This window comes from Dermacentor albipictus, chromosome 3 (genome assembly GCF_038994185.2).
Source record: "Dermacentor albipictus isolate Rhodes 1998 colony chromosome 3, USDA_Dalb.pri_finalv2, whole genome shotgun sequence".
In the NCBI taxonomy this organism is placed as follows: Eukaryota; Metazoa; Arthropoda; class Arachnida; order Ixodida; family Ixodidae; genus Dermacentor; species Dermacentor albipictus.
Window position 1 is genome coordinate 90,771,511 of NC_091823.1, and position 17,191 is coordinate 90,788,701.

The window sequence follows — 17,191 nt, forward strand, 5'->3', positions numbered from 1 at the left end:
ACATACGGTTTACGGGAGGAAAAACCGCAGTCGGAGAGTTTAATTGGGGCCTCTTGTGCATGATAAAATTAAGTGAACGAAGTTACTGACGGAATTTTGCGAAATATGGTACTTTCTGTCATACAGCCGCATTAGCTTTTTGCTTTTCACTGAAGACAGCGCCACCGGTACTTCCAGTATATTTATCTTTTAATGGACACAAAGCCAGCAAAACGGACTTGCACACTAGGAAAGAAGTGGAAAGGACGAGCGTTGGAGTTACAGCTACCTTTGTCGAAAGAAAAAGCATCTACAGAAAGAATTACCTCATGCGCAACCCCATTTGAGACAGGAAACGATAACGGTAAAAGACGGCGAGCCGTGGTTAGGATATATATATCAGAGGATTCATTGCCACGATCTAATTATGTTGACAATGGTTCAATCCGATACTGTTTGTGTTCCTTTCTGTGCCAAAAATTATCGCGCATGTGCTGCTTTATTTGTGCGTGTGTCGGATACTCTTTAAAGATAAACATATTTTCAAGTTCAGCGTTCGTTCTGTTCACTGCTTCGCTAGTGTACGTGTCTGTTTTGCCAATTTCCTCTTCACTTACAAGTTTGTAACAATTAGCCCCGGAAGAAATTCTGCCGCTATAACTATATTAAGCTATGTATTCAGCAGCCTGAAAAATGCTGGTGGGGTGTGAGGTACGACACGACAGAAAGGTTTTCGCTTGGCCCGCATTTCCCCTGTATACCACCATTCAATAGGTCGCTCATACAAAATTTCTCCCAAGCTATCTCCGCTTCTGCTAAATGTGTCGGGCTGAAACTAAAATGGTTGCAGGATAAGACCTGAAATGATTGCCCAGTTTCAGGCGGCTCCGTTTATTCGTTCTTGTGTGTTGCGCATCAGAAGAATGGTAACACTCGTAAACTGACAATGAGGCATACGCGTTATCTTGGAATACATTTAGTAGGGAAATAAAAATAATGCTTCCAGTTAGGACAATAATTAGATCAGCAACACATTTCCCATGAAGTCTCTCCAGCCGTTTCTGGTGTGATGCGCGACTGAAAAAATAAAACGCCACAGGCAAGGAGGTTGATGGTCACAAAGTGTCGCAATCAAGTTCAGGTATTTACCTTGAGTTAGGACGACAATTTAAACATCTACACAGTTCAGATCGCTGTGTTCAGACATGCTTGTGGATGTGCGAATAAAAAATGCATTACACAGGCACATGGAAAGAACCGATCTGCAGGTTGTTTAAAACACGGTATGAGATGAAACTATTTTCGCTACTTCTTTCATTATATACAGCACTGAAAAAACATTCTCATATCACACTTACGAAAAAGAAATGCAGTACGAACAAGATTTTCATTCTGAGTTTACGAGGCCGCTTCAAACGTGTTCTAATACGTGTTTATTTGGCCGAATTTTGCAGGATTTAAATACATGTTTCATAGATAAGCGTCGAGCATTTGAGGGCACATTATCACGCACGACTTTGTCAGATGCAAGGTTAATGTAGGGGTATGTCGTGGACGTCTGTGAAATGCCTTCTACGTGGTACACAGCGCTGCTTGCTTCTATGAAATTAGGCATACTTATTATCAATTTAAGCGCACCTGTTTATCGACAAAACCTTGCTTCTGCACAACGCCCTAAGTTTCCAATAAATACACGACCCAGTGACGCCTTGTGAGAGAGTGGCGAAACGAGTTTCTGCCCTCTGCCATTTTATTATAATTGAGAGTGGGGTAGGGGCGCTTTATAGACCGTTGTAGCTTAACCGACGTATTATGTTCTAACACGCAGCACCATGAGAGGAGGGGGAGCGAACTCTCCCTCAAAGCGCAAGACGGTGTTTGCCATCAGAGTGGCCAACACTAATACGCATAAATTTCAACTCGTCTGCACTGGGTCATGCAGTTACGCACAAAAGCGAGCTCTTCTGGCTATGCCTGCAACCAAACGCAACTTCTACGCTATTTCTTTTCGATAAACACATTTCTATCATGTGATAGAAACTAATGACACATCCGAGCGATCACTTGAGAGCGCTCGCGCGGTGATATAAGAGTAATGCAAAGCTGTATTAGAATACCAGCTTGTTAGCTGTAACAACATGGCTTGTCTGTCACCGGTGGAACCATAATATACCCAGAGTAAGGCTTAGCTGCTGTCTTGCGCGTCCTTTGTGGCGTTGTCGGAGTGCTCCAAAACGACCCAGTTGAATGCGCCGTAATATTTCAGGTATCCATAGAACGTACGCTAAACATGTGTAAGATTTAACATTAAAATATTTTGCGATAAAATAGAAACATCCACCGTTTGCCTAGATTACTGGTCATGGACACCAATTTCTTATCTCACTTGTCTAAAACAGTAGGTATGTTTCATGGCCAACAACGTGCATTATTTTCGACAGTTTCTTACTCCCCAAAACAAGCGGTACTAACCCTGTAACTTCGCCTGAATGTACAAGGTGGTTCTGAAAATGCAACCGACAAGCTTCAGAAAGGGAGATGATGTAGTAATTAAATGAATTCTACTGAATTATTTTTGCCACAAGTACATATACTCTGCATGATGAGTGGAGATTATAATTAAACAGATCGTTACAAGAATTAGTATACATTTTTAACCCAAAGAAAGCGAGACAATCGACTGGAACGTAAGACTTGAAACCCGTCATCTGAAGAGTTCATACCCATTTGCAGACTCCCTCAAAATTACTGCTGCTGTTTCTTACTGCCGAATCAATCTCGCCCACTTTCACCAAGAATACTGAAACTGAACTGCTGAACGGTGGATGGGTTACCCCATTAGTAGAGGCCGGTCAGTGACGAGACTGCTTACTCCATACCATAGGCAGAGCGCGAAGTCAGCGAGATTGCGTCTTGATAAGGACGCTCGCTTCAAGCTGGATAGCAGGCTTCAAGTGTTGCATTTGGACAACCGCTTGGCTGTATTGATAAAAAACAACTATACTCTAACTTTCTCAATTATTTGTCTACTTACTTCCTCAGTCATATTAAAATGTGTTCCTCTGTGCTTAAAGAAATCACGAGGAAATCAGCCAATTAGTGCATATTCCCTGTTTTATAGAAAATTTCGAAGTATCTTCCGAAGTGCCCTGTGTGCCAAAGCAGTTTGTTCTTGATTGTTTATTACAACTTGATTAATAAAGCTTCTTTAGCTCCTGAATGTCAGTGAAGGGCACATGGTTCTGGAAAAGTAATGATCAAATGGAACGACATACATACATCAATACGCAAATGTTTATATATATTTTTAGATTGTTTTACAGGGTAGAACTGTATACTTGCAAGGATCTAATACAAGACGATGTGTGCATTCTATAGCCTCATAAATTGAGCCATTTTCCCTGAAGTTGGTTTTTCTTATTTCTTGTTTGACTGGGCTTTCCTGTTTTGCGTTATTATTATTTTACTATTATGGCAGTATCGTTCGATTTTATTGCACAATAAAACGTAGCACCCGTGGACGCTTAGGGCCTTGGAAATACTGACCATGTGTGCTTGTTGTTGTTCTATTCAGGCTCACCTTTTCCGTGAATTCTTTATCCTGCTCGAAGACAACCAGGTCGTTCTGATAGGATGTGGTATAGTATGATGCATCAAAAGGAATCTTCTTGCTCTTGTTGCGGTTGAACTGAAACAACACCAAAAAACGATTGAAAAAGAAATGCGAAAAATATGAAAATAAATAGGTGAATAAAATAATTTTAAGAAGAAACAATAAATATGGCATGATAAGATCGCCATGCTGACCTTTTCAGCTCATCAGCTCACCGATTACAAGTGTTCTCAAATATAATCTATCCATACTTAAGCCCATCCGTAAGCTCTACAGTGATAAATTTGTTTAAATCCCAAATTTATAATACACAATGAGGAAGCTATGGTCCAAAATACCTGTACAGAAACATTCCTCTGAATGTAGCAATCATCCGATCCACTTAACTAAATGACAGCAAGCAACAATTAGCAGGGCTAGACCCCTGCACACGTCAGGAAATCAATTGCCAGCACATGATAGTCTCTGAGATAGCAAGTTTATTGAGGAGTGATGAAATATGGCGCCGTCATGCACATACGTGTATAAGCCAGAAAATAAACGCAGCAAAACTGAAAATAAACCAAGCCAGACCCACCAAACGTTAAGGAAAGGAACGTAACGTAACGTAGTCTAGCGGAACTAAACAGAGTTAAGGTTCGACAGGCAGTTAATACTGACTACGACGTCACCCTTCACCCCTGCAGCCTTACATGTTCCTAGTTTACCCCCAATATGCAGTCCGTTAAACTGTGACTTGAGAAACACAAAATACGCATTAAAGGTTAAAATGAAAAACACGCGATGAAGTAGCTTTCTATTCGAGTCAGCTATACGTACGGTAAATTTTATTTTATTATGATTGATAGTTAAGTTTCAAATGGAAAATGCGGGTCTACGACGCAGGCTACTTTGCTGGCTCGATACCGAACACGGCGCCGCACACCGGCCTTCACCGCCGCACAAATACAGTTTCGAAGCAGCCTTAAACAGCTTCGCTGTAAAACCGTCGCGTCCGCGATCACACCCAACGTCAGCAGGCGAGAAATATTGTCCCCGTCCGGCGTAAACATTCCCAGTTCCTTTGGTTGCAGCGTGCGTACATCGCAGTAGCTGAGCCTTTTGATTCCTACAGCGTCGTCCTCGAGGTCTCTGGTGCTTTGGAAAGAAACGGCAGCGAGACTTAATCCGACGCAGTGCCAGGCACTCAACGCCAGTTGTCCTGCTCCACTAAGGAGGACCTCCTTGCTGTATTTGTCCACGGCTTGCTCCTGCGTGCGAGGTAATCCAACAGAATGACTAAGCAAATAAGGATGCAGGTGTCGGGTGCGCGAATTTTGGTGGAGATTCAAAACCACCAATGTGACGCTCTCCATACACCACCAAAAAATCACGAGTCAAGAAAACCATGAAAAGCACACGCAGTTTAGGCAAATGGTATAATAAGGACAACTAGGTCTAGAAGCTTCGTGACCTATGGAGAAATCTGCAGGAACTTGAATTTTACTGGTAATTCCCCAGTTTGCCATCGGTGGCGACCGAGTGAATCGCGTCCTTTCGCTACGCCAGCTCTTCTAGCATCGTTATAGTTTTGGGATGTATGACCTCATCCGTTATAAGTATACAATGCTGCATTAAATGTGACAATATTGTTTTATCATGTTATCAATGCTTAAGGCCTGGAATATGCTTAAGGCCTGGAATTCAGGCTAGCAGTGCTTAATAAATAAAAATAAAAATAAATAAGCTATGCTGGTCTGTTGCGCCACGCGACTTCAGATGAGTGATCGTGAAGACCAGGAGACGAACACTTCCCCAATAATCCTCTCGAACGGACTAGTTTGCACCATGAATATGCATGTGTCTTTCGCTCACGTAAAACGGAGCTAAGCACGCCAGCCAGCGCTCCGCGCTAATTCATTGAGAATGATACCTTGCAGACCGACTCTTTTTTCATGGGAAATGAATTTGACCCGGGCGCGATGACCACTCATGCTCTTTTCGTGTGTGCGCAAATCGACCAGCAGACCTGCGTCGCCGAACGTATTTAAGATCGTACTCATACAGCTTCCTACGAAAATTACAAAGGGGAGCTGTGGCGCTAGCGCCTACAGATGTCGCAAGTACGGTGGTTCAACCAGCATGAGAACGATGGTGAGTACATATATTTGCCGAAACTCCTTCCTTCTAGCTTCAAACGGCTTTGCGACATTGCAAACGGTTAATGTTTAGAGAAAATATCGCACAATAAATGCTACAGCTTTAAATATTTACGCACTTGTGATTCGTGATTACGCCATTGGGAGTACTAAGCTACTAAGCGCATTACTTTGTTTAAAATACAAAGTGGTTAGAAAGTTGGAGCATTGCAAATAACGTCGCAAGAACGTCTAAAGCCACAAGTACACGTAAGATTAGTCAAATCAACGTAGCAGCCGGCAGTAGCTAAACAGCTGCAGCGCCAGAGTGCCCTCTAGTAAATTTTATAGAAAGCGCTGTGGGCGAACCGGTACGTTGTTAAAGGGCAAGTTCGACAGAATGTCACTTCGGCCAAATTTGTTATACATTTTTTTGGTGTTCTGCCATTAGGTGAGGCGTATAAAGTAAGAGTTGCTCGGGTAGTTAATGCAATAATACGTTATAATAATCCGCTACCTATCACAATATTTAATTTTCCGGCACGAAACACGAGGTCAGCTAGTAACAACTGCATTAATTTACCACCATGTGACAATTTAAATGGACAGAGACTTGTGGAGTTCTCCTGTTCACCAAACACCTGTTCAAGGTGTTTGGTCATGTGCTGAAAGACAGTGTGTTCTAGTAGTTTACAGACTGTGCATGTTAGGGAGATTGCCCTGTAGTTAGCGGGTTTTGTTTTACTTTATGGTTTATGAATTGATTTCACTTTAGCTGTTTTCCAATCCATAGGGAGGGTGGTTGAGGACAATTATTTGTTAAAAATTGTTAAATCCTTGTCCAATCCCCCAAGCCTATCTGCGAAGGAATGCATTTGGCATACTATTAGCTCCTGGTCATTTTTTTAAAATTAAGTAGTCGGTCAAATATGCCTGTATCGGTTAGTGTAAGCGGCTCTAGTGGCTCATTTCTAGAGAAGCCTGCTCGCGGTAGTGTGCCATTGTCCTCTGTGAAAACGGTACAAACAACACCGCTGCGGTGACAAGAACTGCTGCGGACGGCAGCGCAAAGTGAATTGATCACGCAAGCAAAGTACTACAGGTGGCGGCACCAGGTGCGTTGATGATGTTCGGATCATTATCGCTCTTTAGCACTTTAACCATCAGCGTCCAATCATCATCAACCTTGATCACTCCGGCGTCGGGTGCCTTTGGTGCGGCCGCGCGAAGGAAGAGAGCGGTGAGATAGCGCGACATGTTCCTACATCGCGTGCAAAGCTCCGGGTGAGGAGAGGCAAGCAGGGCGGGGAGGAGGCGTTCTACTCTGGCGGGGGCTGCGTATGGCGAGGCGGCGCGGTTTCTATTTCGACAGTGATCTGCAATGGGGGCAGAGTGCGGCGAACGCTGATAGCTTCGTTAGCTGTGTGTTCTCGCCGCTTAGTTCGCGCTGAGGCGAGAGGCAGAACGAAGGCGCATTCGCTGGCTGCTGTGCGCGCGCTACATTGATTTTTCTAGAGCCTTTGACAGGATCAATCATGTTACTCTACTAAAGAAACTCGTACATTACGAATTCCTTGGATTACCCCTGGACATTCTAAGGTCATACTTAACCCATAGGAAACAGTGCATTTACATCTCAGGAGAATATCGATACTCCCTGAATTTAGACGTTGGCGTTCTCTGAGGGAGCATATTACGGTCTATGCTGTTCAACATCCGTATAAATGATTCTTAAAACATCAGTAACTTATCACGCTATATAATATACGCAGATGACACCAGCCTTCCAATCATGTAATGCTGATAACTTGTCACAACTAGCAAACACCGTCCTTGATAAACTATATTGGTGGAGTAAAGCAAATTCGTTACAGTATAACTCTTAAAAAATCAAAGCTGTTCTTTTTGCATCAGTCCAAAAACATGTAAATCATAATCTAAACATACTATATCGATCAGAACGAATTGACGTCACTGCAGACGTGAAAACACTGGGAGTGATTTTTGATCAGCATGTAAGTTGGGAGATACACGTAGAACGCGTGGCAAGAAGTATGGCAAAAGCATGCGGTACGCTTTGTAGGCTTCAATACATTCTTCCATTAAAACTACAGCTATTGCTGTATGAAACCATACATATTTCTCATGCAAATTATTGTAGTATTGTATGGGGGACAACGTCACAAAAAGTGTTCAGACGTTATCTCTTTAAAAAAAAGCAGCATTGCGCCATGTTGCTTGTACTTCTTACGGCAGTTATACAAGTAGATTCTTTTCTAAGTTTCATGTTTTCACATTTCAATGCAGTTATCAGTTTAATCTTGCTATGAATTATAAAGAAAGCGTAAAACGAGGCCACACGGGATTTACTGATCTTTGTAATCTCAGCAAACCTCGTCACCTCAAATACGACATTCGGGAGCGAGAAACTTGGGCCATGCCTTTTTCACGAACTAATCATGGAAAGGACAAACTACCGTACCGAATATCGGTATTAGTGAGCAGTCTTGAAAAACAAAACATGGATCTTAAGACTGTTTCAGGTCAGATTCTGAAGGAATATACCATTAGCCGTGCGATTGCATGGGAATAGTGTATGTTGTATTTGCGTTTCCTTTGCTTCCTTGTAGCTTAAGTATGTAATAGTTTTGTATTTGTCGTATGTGAAGGTACTTTTATATGTTCTTGTGTGCCTGGAAAAATGTATTGTTTCACCACGTTACATAAATCTGTAATTTCTGTTAGGAGAAAGCGTGTATTGTTGGTAAAAAAATGTTGGTTATAGTGTATGTTTTCAAAAACGCATGTTATCATGCCCTTAAAAATGTTTTTCAAGATAAATGTTATGTATCGATGTATTGTTGCGTGAAAAGAGTTCACAAACTGTCTTCTGCGAAATACTTTAGGGGCAGGGGCCTTTGTCAGGCTGTTTTCAATAGCGGCTTTTTGCTCCTGTCCTAGCACTTGTACATATAAAGATGAATGCTGAAATAAAGGAATGGAATGGAAAAGTGGCATAATATGACAATAGTGTATGACGATCATGATCGGTCACGACATGAATATCATGACGTGTGCCATGTTGGTCATGAAACACCCACCTACGTCTTGGTGCTCTTATGGTCGTTTCGTTAACTTGGTATGTACCAAAATTGGCATAGTATTAGAAGAGTGTATGAGGAACATAAAAGATATGTTATGACATAAATGCCACGAAATGCTTGTCATGTAGATCATGAAACAGCCGCCTATGTCTTGGTGCTGTCATGGTCGTTTCGTTAACTTGGTAGGCTCCCCGCGCACTGCTTCGCAAAACATCGACTCTTAGAGGGCGTGAGATCTGCTGGCTATTTATGTTTATGCCCTATACAGCTGGCAACCACACCAACATGAAAACACCAGATCAGGCGGATAGACAGTGTGGGACGCGTATGCAGCAACGACACGAGGACGAAGGCGATGCATGACGCTTGCCGAGGGAAGAGTGGCGATGGCAAGTGTGTGCACAGAAATGTACGATAAGTGTTGTAGCGTTCCTAACTAGAACGGCAACAGAAATGACATAATCTAAGTGAGACGGGTGTCGTCCGCCATTTTATTTTAACTTCTTCCTTCTCACTTCTCCCCTAGCACCTTCCTTCGTCTTCTTTCATGCGTCCAGCGCAGACCGCTTCACTCTTCCGGATTTCTTTTAATTACACCTCCTGGGGTAATACTTGAATACGTTTCCAATAGCGGCGCACTCTGTTTGGCCCGAGGCTCCGGCGTACCAGACATTCTTCAATATTCCATGCTGGCATGCAGTCTTAATAACTTGAAATGGTCCGCAATATTTTGAATTTGAGGGCACAGCTCCTTTCCTTACAAGGACATAGTCTCCAGGCTGTATGTCCGGTATCTCGCTACTGTGCCTTTTATCAAAGTTTCGCTTCATGCGGCGCTTGTAGATCTCCTGTTCTTTGACAGTTTTTCTTACTTCCGCAAGTTCGAGGTTCTCTAGGAGACCTAGCTCACGATCTGCAGGAAGTATGGGCGCTGTACCTGAAGTTACAAAATGAGGGCTGCAGCCTAAACTCGTGGTGTATGATCTGTTGTGATGCTTCACAGCGGCCTCGAGACAGCACTTCCAGCCACCGGCAAAGTCTGGATACATCTTCAGATACTGTTTGATGTCTCGTATGGCACGTTCCGCTAGGCCGTTTGCTGCCGGGTGGTATGGAGAAGAATGCTTTATCATGATGCCGTGCTCCTGGGCCCACTTTGATAGTTTGGCACTCCGAAAAGCCGGCCCGTTGTCGCAGACGAGCGTCTTTGTGTGTTTAAAACACTCAGCTTTGAGGAAGTCTATTACGCTGTTTGCGTCTTCTTTGCCAGCTTTAGCCGCAATCGTCCGTGTGCACTCATCTATGGAGAGCAAGAAAGCTTGCGTTCGCTTGACTCCTTCCCCCTTCTTTTTGAGCTCCGCGAAGTCCAAATGAATTACTTCGAACGGGATGCTTGAATATTCAGGGTTTGTCATAACGTCTGTCGATTGCTTGAATTTAACTTTGTTCACCTGGCAGAGGTGGCATGTGCGGATGTAATGGCTGATGTCGTTTTTCATGCCCGGCCATGTGAATCTCATGAGCAATTTCTTATAAGTGCGCCAGAAGCCATCATGTCCACCCGATTCAGGGGTGTCGTGGTATAGATGAAGAATCCTTGGAATCATAGTTGGTGGTACGTGATACCTTCCATTGATAAACTGGAGCTCTTCTGTACCTTCCCATAGCTTAATATGATTGATTGTATCTGGATTATTGCTTGATTCCTGTACAAGTAATCTTGATAGTGCGTCAGCGTCAGTGAGGAGTGGGCCAGGACGGTGCGAAATTACGAAATCAAATTGTTGCAGATAGTTCACCCATCTAGCAATGCGGCCTCTTGGCTGGGCCATGCTCAGAAGTTGAGTCAATGCTTGATGGTCCGTGAAAAGTATGAATTTGGCACCTTCCAGGTAAGTACGAAAGTACTGCACAGCTTTTAAGACGGCCAAAGCTTCCTTTTCTGTGGTACAGTAATTGATTTCGGCGGGTTTCAGGGTATAGCTGTAGTACCCCACGACGTAGTGTTTGGTTTGATCAGCTTGTTTGGATGGCTTCTGGTATAGAACTGCACCGGTAGCATAATGTGATGCGTCCGTGTTCAGCACGAAAGGCAAGGAAAAATCCGGTATTCGCAAGATGGGGTCCGACGATATTAGTTTTACAAGCTCACGATAGACAGCTTCGCACTTCTCGTCCCAATGAAAAGGCACGTCTTTCTGAGTTAAACGTGTGAGGCACCTTGTTCTCAGTGCGTAGTCTTTGATAAACGCCCGGAAGTGTCCTGCAAGGCCAAGAAAAACGCGCAGGGAGTGCACATCATAAGGCTTTACCAGCTTGGAGATTCTCTCTACCGATTCTTGCTTGGTGCTTTTAGTCTGTCCATCAAACACCCTGCCAAGAAATACTACGGTATCTTGAAAGAACGCACTTTTCTTGAAGTTGACTTTGAGTTGGGCAAGACTGAGGGCATGAAGAACTTTTGAAAGATGACTACGGTGTTCGTCCTTTGTCTTTGAGTAGATGATGATGTCGTCGATGTACACATTGCAAAATGTGCCCAGGTAAGATTTCAGAATGTCCGTCATAATCTTCTGAAACCACGCAGGGGAGTTTTTCCAACCAAATGGTAGGCGGTTGTACTCAAACAAGTCAAATGGGGTTATGAACGCGGTGTACTTCTTCGTTTCTTCACTTAGTGGAATCTGCCAAAAGCCCTTGCAGAGATCTATTCGTGAAAACCAATGGCAACCACCGGTTTCGTCAATGATGTCGTCGATTCTCGGCATTGGATAAGGTATCAATTCAGTTTGACGATTGAGAGCCCGGTAGTCTGTGCAGAGGCGGAATGTCCCGTCTTCTTTAGGTGCAATAGTGATAGGAGAAGCAAATGGGGATACAGAAGGCCGGATGATACCTGCGTCTAACATTTCTTGCAACTCCTTTTTCAGCCACACCTTTTTATCTCTGGACATATTATAGGGGGTTCTACGAACCACTGTTTTATCTGCGAGCTCGAAAGGAACGACATGGGATTTCATTGCTGGAGGGTAGCTTCCTATGCATATAAGCTCTGGGTACTTAGTCTTGATGTCTTCGTGGTGAAAAATTAGCCTTGATACACTAGGTTCTTCACCAGGGTCTTCTGTTCTTATCGTGTCTTCGGCCATTACCTTGTCATCCCAATAGAGGCTCATCTTAAGTTTTTTCATGTCTGGACGGGACAAAAGAAAATCGTAGGTGACATTGGGAATGGCCAATACGTCACTGGTAATAGCATTTCCTTGAAATTCAATAGCCAGGGTTACCCATTCGCTATGCATGGTCACTGACCCATCGTAGGCTTGGACACGCAATGTTCTACCAGCGTGCAGACGACTGGCATCCACTCGAGTCTTGTTGATAATAGATACCGAAGCTCCACTGTCAACGAGAGCCTTCACTTCAATGCCATCTACCTTAATGGGGGCGTACAATAAGCTTGACGACACCAAATATACTGTCTCACTGAAGCTCTTTTTCTGGGGCTTGTGATGTACGGTAGACAGATTATGTGGAAGTAGGTTGCCGTGAACTGCGGTAATTGGTTCTTCACCATCCTCACAGTCATGATTTACGCTTCCCAGAGATTTGTTTATGAAGCTGTGTTCACATTCAGTTGACGGCAATGACTCTAGATTGGAATCAAGTTGCTCTGTTCTACCATCTGGCTGTCTTCTCGATGTAATTCTTGGCACTGAGGTCTGTAGAAAGTTCAGAAGGTCATCAAACGTTCTTGGACCTTTGAGCTGGACATGACTACGGATCTCGATACACAACCCTTGCGTTATCAAAGCTACAACAGCAGAAGACGACAGCTTCGGTTCTGCAGAATACAACAGGCGACGCTTCTCAAGACAGTACTCAAGCAGAGAGCCACCTGTATAACTGAACCGCAGTGCCGCATCCCATCTTTCTACTGCGTTGCCTTCGAAAGCCCCTAAAAAGTTGCTTTTCCACAGTTCCCAACATGTTGTTCCATAATCTATGAGTTGCACGTCATACCATTTTCTGGCTATACCGCCCAAATAGCGGCGCATATGCAAAATCTTTGTGTCGTCGGAGTGCCACAGATTCTTGTCACAGGCGTACTCGAAAAAACACATCCAGTAGTGTGCATTTTGCGATTTTCCTTCAAAAACATCTGGTTCAACAATACTTCGTGCTGACTGCTCTCGACTAAGCGCTTGGACGAAAGTTCTCATTATTTCGATCTGTTGTGTAATGTTCCTTTGCAGTTCCATAACACTCAAGTCTAGGCTCACCTTCCCGGCAGGCGTTTCCTCTTTGAGGGTGCCACGTCGTATGGGTTCCAGAACGAGTTCGCTCAGTGTCTGCAGTTGTAGATTCACTGTCACCGATCCTGTTTGCACGAGGGCTTGGCGGCTGATTGCAGCTTGTTGCAGCACCACGTTGATCAGCGCGGTAGAACTAACTTCAAGAGGAAGGTCCGTCGCTGGCTCACCGTGCACTTGGTATCGGGTGAACACAACAGACTCTGATGACGCCTGGTCGACGAAAAACGTCACCCGCATCGCTGGTCTTCGAAAACTGTCGGCTGCGCCAAAATGTAGCGTTCCTAACTAGAACGGCAACAGAAATGACATAATCTAAGTGAGACGGGTGTCGTCCGCCATTTTATTTTAACTTCTTCCTTCTCACTTCTCCCCTAGCACCTTCCTTCGTCTTCTTTCATGCGTCCAGCGCAGACCGCTTCAAGTGTGTGACCACATTCAAGAATTCTAAAGATCTTGTGCCACAGCGGCCCATGCGGAATCAATAAATCAACGAAAATTCAGTACATCAAAAAATCTATTGAAAATAATGCGTCATTCGATTAACAGCTCGGTTTGCTTTAGAGGCGCCTGCGAGTCGGCATGATTTGTTGAGATTTTAGGCAGGAAAGTATGTCTTTGTTACGCAGAAGGGAGGTGGTGTTACTTGCACCATCTTGTCGGTCAGCGTGCTATGGCTCGTTCGCTGGTACCAGCGTTTTGCGCCCGTGTAACTTTGAGCTGAAAGTACAACCTCATACGTATCCGCTATGATATACCGGCTGACCCAGCAGACAGCAGCCGTGCCAAACTTGCGAAAGTAGGAAGAGAAGCCTTCGCTTTGAAATAAAGAAGGTAATAGAAAACACAGCGGTTTACGTAAAGCGAAGGCACTGTCACCCGCTTACGGAATGTTTATTCTAGCTTCGCGCCATGCAGCTTATTGGATGCTACTTTCGTACACTGAACGTATATTCACAAGTAAATGCGTGAGCCAACGTCATGAAATGCCACGTTTATGCGTACCGAGAGATACACTGCTCACGTTAGCCGCCCCGTTAGGCATAGAAACGAGGAAGAACGTTTTATTTAAAGGAGGGGAGGAGATGAACTCACAATTTGGGTCAAGGTCTGAATAGGTGACGCCTTGTACGGCCCTTGTGACAGTGGCTTGTAGACCCGGAGGGTGGCCATGTGTACTTGGCTGATTGAGAAAATGACTCCGAGTAAGACTTGACCACTGGTAAACCAATATGCTTGTAGGCGTGAATGAAGGAATAGCACCAGGAGAGGGCAACACGCGACTATTTTAAATACTAGTCATCGAAAAATGTATATATAAAGGAAATGTTAGTGTGAAATAAACCCTCGTCGCAAGATAGGCAAAACGTTATTTGTAGCCGCCGAGCGGTACAAGGACTATTGGGGAGGGCAGAGTGGAGAGAGGGTGACGAGAGCCGGTCGTGAAGAGGGCACCACTAAAGACTACCACGAACCAAATAATGCCTTAAAAGGTGTGGCAGCCTTGGAAGGCCTATTTCCCGATAGCAACTCCGCAGATAGGTCCTGAATGGAGGCAGAAGCGGCGTCGTATAGCAGGTTGGCTTACTGAAGCGAGCTGTATGATACAATGCTCCGTCCTATAGTCCCTTTCCTTCCTCCGAGTTTATATAGGCATTCGTGAAAGAAATTAGAGGCAGCTCCTGCATCATATATGTTACTACTGCCGTTACACATTAGCTAAACAAAACTTGCATTCTCGTAATGGTCACTGCGCTGTTGTCACAATTGTTCAACAGCACTAAAATAACATCCCATTTCCATAGTTTCGCAGTACGACTAGAAAAGGTATTGCACGTCATGAAGGCAATTTTATGGTTATTTTCACGCTGCAACCCGTGTACGCTGGGGCCTTATCACGCATTGATTATTTTTATTTGTTATCATGCAGAGTGACCGATTCTAGCGGTGAAGATACCGCACTCCGGGGCCTTCCTGGCCAGGGACGAATGGCGAAAACGGTTTAAAAGGAAAGGAAACGTCACAAAATCCAACCTGCATGTGCGGTCTGCGTTAGTCTGCAGACAGCAATTAGTCAAGTGAGAACAAGCCGGGAGAGCCAACACAGGGCGTAATACTCATTACTGCATTTACAAGCGAAACAACATCCTCGACTTTGTATTGATGTTTCGCAGCAGTGAAAACAACTTCCATAATAAGTTCATTACAGTGAGTGGTGACAAGAAACGTAAAAAGTGGTACGAGCACTGTTGTCTTTGGATGAAGTGAATTACGGCGGTACCAGCATAGACAACACAACACACTTAATATCGATGTATTAACGACGTTTTAACAAGAACTTTCTCTGTTTACTTTTCATAGAGTATTAAAACAATTGTTCTTAAAATAAAACCATTCTGTATTAGACAAGGTATGGAAAATCAGGAATCTGTAAAAGACACTCACTATTATTGTGTTAATTCATTTGCTAACACGTATGGAAATTTAATCTCCTCAGCACATTTCTTTAGAAACAAGTAGAGCATAACAAAAGTGTTTGCTCACCTTATCTCCACACCAACGGGGACGTCGAAGACTACGTGGATAAGGTAGCCATTTTGATCAGCGAGTAATCGAAGATCCTGTCGCAAAATAATAATAGAAAGAGAAACTATGCTTAAGGTGACTTGGTTCAAAAGTTTATCTCGTGCTTACAACTACCATTAGGAACAGCGTACAGCTTTGATTACATTAGTTTCGCGCGTTGCTGCATAAAGCTGAAACAAAGCTGCACGATGACCAGCTATTACTGATGACGCTAGATATTTCTTTTTTGTTTTAAGCTTGTTGTACCTGCGTTTACTTTTAAATTATGCTGGCAAATTTTTCGTGACCTTCTTCTCTTAGAGTCACGATAAGGAGCACTGACAAAGTGCGAAAAGGAATCGCATTGGAATCGAATAATTGCATTATCACGGTCAGGATAACAGGCAGTTCATAAGAAACAAAAATTACCAGAGCGGAAGGTAAATTTGAGTCGATGGGGATCCAGGACAAGTGGGTGCAATGAGATTCAGAAATCATCACGCATAGGATTAGCGAAATAAGTTCGTGGTATTCATGTTCATAAATAAAAAAAAATGAACGTAAAAAAAGAATGGAGACAAGGAAAACGAAAGGAGGAATGCTCGCCCTCTCGTCTTCCTGCTGGAGATTATTTATAACGCAGTTTTTTTTATGCAGTTGGATCCCGTCGAATTGACGTTGCGGGACCACAAAATTTGATCGAAATATCAGAAAGGTTGAAATAGAAATCGCCATCAAAATGAACGCTTCAAATAATGTTTTGTAGCTTGAAGTAGCCTGTAATGTCTTTTTGTTTCGTCCTCTCGAATCGCGACTCAACCAGCTTGCAGCGAAGAGAGAGCACCGACGTATTTCAAAACACGTTCACTGCGGCAGCACTTTCTGAAAGCTTGAATACTGTGTGGGTTGACCCAGCGGTGGGTCACTTGTTGAGGTGCTCTGGGGCGTCGTGAACCTCCGGTGAGTCGCTAGAAAGTTGTGCTGCTTTTAAACTTCATCACAATGCAGACATTTTTCCTGTTCTGTCCCATCCATAGAAGACGGCCGTTACGCCAACGATTTACTACGCTCACACTTGCGCTACCAAGTGCTATGCAATAAAAATAAATACATAAAAAGCAGTAATGAAAGCTTTCTTTTTATTACGTGCTGATTCACTCACGTAATGTCATACACGACTGTGTGACTATACTTATGAATGCAGTTGAGCAAAAGCGTGATTTCCTCGAACCTACAATGCGAAACATTTTTTTTTCATTTATTGTGGAAAGTGCAACCAGTAGAATGATAATTGATAAATCTTTTTATTAAATAAAAGCTGATGATACCGTAACCAGAACGGGTATTCTGCGTGTTTTAACGTAAGGCTTTTCCAAACTTTTCTATTCCAGTTCTGCAATCAGCCCTCCAAGATTCGTCAAAATGCTTTCGAGCCACCTCCACTTCCCTCGTCCGTCACGCAACTTCACGAAAACCGTGAAAGCTTCGAATCTGATATGA

At 43.6% G+C, this 17,191-nt stretch overlaps 1 protein-coding gene across 5 annotated transcripts in view; it reads right to left on the minus strand.

The window, feature by feature from the left end:
- Window positions 1–17,191, minus strand: part of LOC135902945 (uncharacterized) — a 41,747-nt gene that overhangs the window by 683 nt on the left and 23,873 nt on the right. For all 5 annotated transcript variants that reach the window (XM_065433285.2, XM_065433284.2, XM_065433281.2 and 2 more), the window contains 4 exons: window positions 15,671–15,747; window positions 14,222–14,309; window positions 4,675–4,842; window positions 3,560–3,667 (listed from right to left, as the gene is read on the minus strand). In XM_065433285.2, coding sequence (XP_065289357.2) covers window positions 3,560–3,667; window positions 4,675–4,842; window positions 14,222–14,309; window positions 15,671–15,747 — 441 coding nt within the window. The remainder of the gene's footprint in view (window positions 1–3,559; window positions 3,668–4,674; window positions 4,843–14,221; window positions 14,310–15,670; window positions 15,748–17,191) is intronic.